Source organism: Helianthus annuus, chromosome 16 (genome assembly GCF_002127325.2).
Source record: "Helianthus annuus cultivar XRQ/B chromosome 16, HanXRQr2.0-SUNRISE, whole genome shotgun sequence".
Taxonomy (NCBI): domain Eukaryota; kingdom Viridiplantae; phylum Streptophyta; class Magnoliopsida; order Asterales; family Asteraceae; genus Helianthus; species Helianthus annuus.
The window spans coordinates 19049540-19055026 of record NC_035448.2 but is presented as its reverse complement, the minus strand read 5'-3'; the positions used below and the strand labels follow the sequence as shown (position 1 = coordinate 19055026).

Genomic DNA, 5487 nt, shown 5'->3' with positions numbered 1-5487 from the left:
GCCGGCCACCGTGTTTCAGTGCCTATCTCTGTCTTCTGCCCCCTGTTCTAGCAGCAATGGGTTTGGTTGATACCTGAGGTTACCGGTAGCGCCTAAGGTTCCATGAGAACCCCTACGAGTCAGATCTGTCCGTTGGGGCTTTTGTTGCTCGGCAAGTGAAGCTGCTAGAGGTTCCCACAAGTGGGATTGTGACAATTAATGGGTTTTGGCAGCTGTAACCAATTGGGGTAGTAATTACCGGCAGCTGAGACGACTGCCAGCAGCAGAAACGACTCCGACAGCACAGTCGGTTTTCATAGAGATAATTTACAATTTACACATTCAGCTACGATGATGCTATGTTGATAGTAAAATTCTTAATTCCTGCTTTATGTGTTTTACTATGATCTTGGTGCTACTTTCAATCTACTTCATAAACATCATAATTTTTCAGGAACTAGATCTATAGCTGCCTTGATGCTGTAGGTTTTTGCCACTTTAATTATGGTTTGTGTTTCATTTTGGAATTGACTAATTCTAGAATGTTCAACACCCAAATTCTAAAGAAATTTAAAAGATTTTTTCACAACTTTCCATATAATTTAAAGGGGCTTTCATATATCTTTATGAAGAATTCTAGCACCATGTGATTAAGGATAATGAAATTTCCCAATTATTCAAAAACCCCTTTTAACCATAATTTAGTCTAGATTCAATACGAATTTAACGGTCAAGTAACGGCGTCTAGTTGGTCGGTGTTAAAAGACTTTCTAGATGAAGTCAGCATCATTCCGTGTAAACGCCAAGTGGCCATACACTAAGCAAACGCCGGCTTCATACACATCTTCTTTTCGGTTGCTTGCACAATAAGCACCATTTCTATTTCTATTCTAGGATTTATAAATAAATGGGAAGCCTGTGGAGCAGAACACAACAACAAACATCCAAAGAAGAAATCGATATGGCTCTTTCCAAAGCTAAGCAAATCGTTTCCGATAATCCCGTCGTCGTCTTCAGGTTTCTCTTCATTCAGAATTTCAATTCAGTTACATGATGCTGTTTTGTTTATTTAATACAACTTTTCATTGAATTTTTAAACCTAATCGCATGTTTTACAGAAACAACAGTTCACTAAATTTAGTTTTTTCCACAAATCGTGAAAGGTTTTCGATTGGTTTGCGTTGCTGAATGATGTTATATTCATCATAGATTAGTATTAAGAAATTTAATTTGAGTTTGCTGCTAAATAACTAGTGTGTGTTACTGGAAGAACAGTAAACTAAACTTTGTTTTTCCGACAATTTGTGAAAGTATAGATGCTGTTTCAAAACAGCCGTTTCTCTCGATCGATTTGTTTTGCAGAATGATGTTGTGCTCATCATAGATTAATCGCTAATCTCTCAGAAGTTTTGCTAGAAGAACAGTTAGTTAACTAACTTGAGTTTTTTTCCTACAAATCGTGAAAGTATATATGTAAAACAATCGTTTCCGATCGGTTTGTCTTGCAGATGTTGTGTTTATCGTGATTAGGCCGCAGAAGAGTTAACTAACTTGAGTTTTTCCGATAAATCGTAGAAGTATAGATGCAAAATGATCGCTTCTCGATCGGTGTGACCCGCTGAATGATGTTAAATAATAAGTGTTGCTAGAAGAACACTTAACTAACTTGAATTTTTTTTCTCGACAAATCGAGAAAAGTATAGATGCAAAACAATCGGTTCTGGATCGATTTGTGTTGTTGAGTGATGTTGCGTTCATCATAGATTAGTCTCTAATCTCTCAGATCAACAATTTAGAAATACTGCTGAATAACAAGTGTTCCTGGAAGAACAGTTGACTAAGTTTTGTTTTTCCAAAAAATAGTGAAGAAAGTATAGATGCAAAACAACCGTTTTCGATAGGTTTATCTTGCTGAATGATGTTGTGTTCATCGCCAATCATCTATAGATTAGTCGCTAATCTCTCTGATCAGGAATTAAGAAACTTAACTTGATTTTGGCAGCAAGACTTGGTGTGGATATTGCAAGGGCGTGAAGAAACTGTTCTCCGAGCTTAACGTGTCCTACAAGGTTATCGAACTGGATGAAGAAAGTAAGTTTTGAATCTTTTCATAAATTGATTTACATATCTGCATTTGTATCTAATAAAATTTGAAGAACTAATATATATGGATTTGATAGGTGATGGAGGTGAAATCCAATCCGCTCTAAAGGAGTGGACCGGTCAGAGTACTGTTCCTAATGTGTTTATAGGTGGGAAGCATATTGGTGGCTCGGATGGTGAGTTCTTTGAGCAATTTCGTGTCAGTTTTGAGTGATTGTTGATGGCGGATTTAGGGTTGTAAACGAACCGAACATTCACCGAACAGTTCGTGAACATTTCGGTGGGAAGTTCGTTTATGTTCGTTCGATTAGCTTAACGAACGAACACGAACAAAAAATTTAGTTTGGTTAGCTTAGCGAACGAACACAAACAAAGGTCTCGTTTGTTCGACTGCGTTCGTGAACGTTCGGTAATGTATTCGGTTACGTTCGTTCATGTTCGTTTGTTTGATTATATTAGAAAAACAATAAATAATAAACCTTTTATCTAAACATATTGAAAACTTGAAACCTTGTTTTTTTTCTAAATTAGTTAAAATTTGGACATTCAAGACATTTTTTGGGATAATTATGTCTAAGTTAGTTAAACGTGATTCATCGTTTGGTGGTTGTAGTACACTTCTTGTGTTTTGATTTATCATTTGACGGTATTGTATTTAACTACTTATGTCCAATGTTTAATGTTAACAATGTTTTTATCTTTTATTTTCAAGTTAAATATTCGTTTTTATTCATCGGCGTTCGTCTGTGTTCGAGACCAGTGTTCACGAACAACTGAATTTCCTTGACGAACGAAGACGAACATAAAGTGTTCATGAATAGTTCGCAAACATGTTATTTTTCTTAACAAACGAACGCGAACATGGCCTTGTTCGAGTTCTTTCGGTTCGATTACAGCCCTAGGCGGATTGATTGATATTGTGGTCTTTTTTGCAGCTGTTATGGAGAAGCATCGAGCTGGGAAGCTGGTGCCGTTGCTAACTGAAGCAGGTGCCATTGCGAATACCTCTGCACAGCTCTGAAGATTGGTGTCATGAATAAGATTATTAAGTTGGTTTAGGAAGAAAAAACAGCGACTGTCTGTTCTCATTGTGATTGTGATGTTTTTAATCATATGATATGTTAATAAAATACAATCTTTAATCATATGTGATCTGCTGTAACATCAGAAGTTGTGTTTGTTTAATTAGGAGTCATTTTCACCTACTAAACTTCTTACTATTTGTTTATTCACGAGTCACTTTCACTGAACAGATTTACAAGTAATTGCAACAGATTCACATTTAATCTGTTGAAAAAGATGCAATAGAATCATGAGATCAGAAGTCTAGTTTTAGGTATTTATAATTTAGTCATGAATATGAAATGGTTTATAAATATTCATCATACATTTGCGCATGATTAGAAACTAGTGAGATTCTTCTGCACGTTTCGGCGTGAAATTGGTCAGGATCATTGCGATTTATTACGCTATTGATACAATACCGACACTCAGTATATGGACCAAAAATGAAACTTGAAAAATAAATTTGTAATATGCCTAAAAGGACATGTGTTTTACATCTACATCAATTGAAAACTATAAAAGCAAATATCAGTAATTGTCATGGCAGTACCGATACTAGCTGATGTTCAGTTAGAATCGACGTGGTAATAATATTTTTGAGACGATATCAATTCGGTTGATGACGATACTTGTACCAGTACTAACACCCGCTATAACTTACGATATTAAAAATAAATACCCTATTGCATATCCAACTCCATTTTTGGCGATTTTTTTGCCGAAAACCATAAAAACGGATATTGGCACCGCTAACGAAGTTGTTCGAACGATATCAGTTTTATTCTTTGCGGTAAGAACAAAAAGTCAATTATATATGATTGTCGATCTTGAACGAAACTTTTATCGAAACTAACGTATCTAATAAATTTTAAACAAGTTTACTTGCTAAATTCAAAAGTTAATAAAGGAAAGATAAATGAATAATTAACTGATAATATTATCACTTCCTAAATTGTAGAATATAAATTCATATTGACTTCCACTTGTCAAAATGTATCCTGGTGATTAATTATCATCCTCACTATCCTGGTGACTTCATTTGTATGTTCACCTACAGATGGGACTGCTTCCTTGTACTTCTTGCTCCTGATATCATCATCCTCACTATCACCAGGTGTTAAAATGTCCCCGTCAGATTCCTCATAACTAATGTTTCCATCTACCTTTGCCTCTTCAGTTTCATGCAAATTACCCTCTGTTTCATGCAAATTACCCTCTGTTTGTCTTTCATGTACTACCTCATCAAGCACTTTCTTTTTGGCTTCCAAATGTATCTTGGTTGCCTCTCTAACTGCATGTTGTGATTGTATCCACTCAATATCCTCTTTGTCTGACTCTAATCCAAGTACACCATCTGCAGCTTCCTCTTCATCACTGGTCTCAACTAGTTTATCATAATCTTCATCATCAGAATTTGACTCTTCATCTTGCACGATGAACTCACTATCTTCACTGTCCTTGTCTGCTTGCTTACCTATAGAGCTGCATCCAGGGGAAACCCTAGAAGATTGGGCTTTTAGTGTAACAACTGCCACTAAAATCCATAATTAGGATGGTAATTAGCTATTAAGAAAACCCTAATTGAGAAACCCAAGTAATTCTGCACTAAATCCTAAAATTTCCCAAACAATCAGAATCAGGATCAGGGCCCCTAAAACTCAGGAGGGGCAAAACCCTAGTTACGATTATCTAAATAACTTGCTGGCCGTTTTGAATTTTACAATTTTATCAACTCAGCTAAGTTACTTAGACACGAAGCTACCTATAGAAAATAGGTGATCACTCGCGTAGCGCGACACCTATAGGGGTTACCCCTCGCGCTACGCTACAGGGACAAATTTCGCGTAATATAGGTTACCACTCGCGTAGCGCGACGCCTATAGTGATACCCCTCGCGCTACGCGACGGTGTCAAATTTTAGGTATAAATAGAGGAGTCTGGGACTTGATTTCTAGCACAAAAACGACGAAGAAATTCGTTGTACACGCTAAGTTATAGCCAAAATACTACACAAACACACACTAATCTCGAAACGCTGCCGCAATCAGGGTAATAACTCGATCGCTATTACGATTCAACGTCCGATCGATTATAACTATCCAACGATAGTCCAGGTGCTGCTCAATTGAGCTTGTACTTTGATTATTCGTCGTGATTTCGACTTGAATATTAGAGTGCTGTTCGAATTCGGACTATGCTCTGTTATTCGTTGTGAATCCGATTGAATTATCGAGTATTGCACTGATTAATCGCTGTGAAGGTTTAATCTCGTGAATTGACGTAACTGCTGTATTAAGTTACCTACCTAGTTGTGTGCACTAGATTACAAAGCTAACTCAA

The 5487-nt window shown here is 36.6% G+C and overlaps 1 protein-coding gene across 1 annotated transcript; it reads left to right on the top strand.

Annotated features, from left to right (window-relative positions):
* The first annotated feature begins 772 nt into the window (after positions 1-772).
* Positions 773-3287, top strand: LOC110909796 (glutaredoxin). Its single transcript, XM_022154551.2, has 4 exons — positions 773-996; positions 1982-2070; positions 2160-2258; positions 3018-3287. Exons 1-4 carry the CDS (start codon positions 887-889, stop codon positions 3101-3103), a joined length of 384 nt encoding a protein of 127 aa, XP_022010243.1. The 5' UTR covers positions 773-886; the 3' UTR covers positions 3104-3287.
* The last annotated feature ends 2200 nt before the right edge of the window (positions 3288-5487 follow it).

What these genes read in the sequence shown, in the direction of transcription:
- LOC110909796 (XM_022154551.2), top strand. Translation starts at nt 887, where the DNA reads ATGGGAAGCCTGTGGAGCAGAACACAACAACAAACATCCAAAGAAGAA. An exon ending in TATCGAACTGGATGAAGAAA is followed by an intron (nt 2,071 to 2,159) that starts GTAAGTTTTGAA and finishes TGGATTTGATAG; the next exon opens with GTGATGGAGGTGAAATCCAA. An exon ending in GCATATTGGTGGCTCGGATG is followed by an intron (nt 2,259 to 3,017) that starts GTGAGTTCTTTG and finishes TCTTTTTTGCAG; the next exon opens with CTGTTATGGAGAAGCATCGA.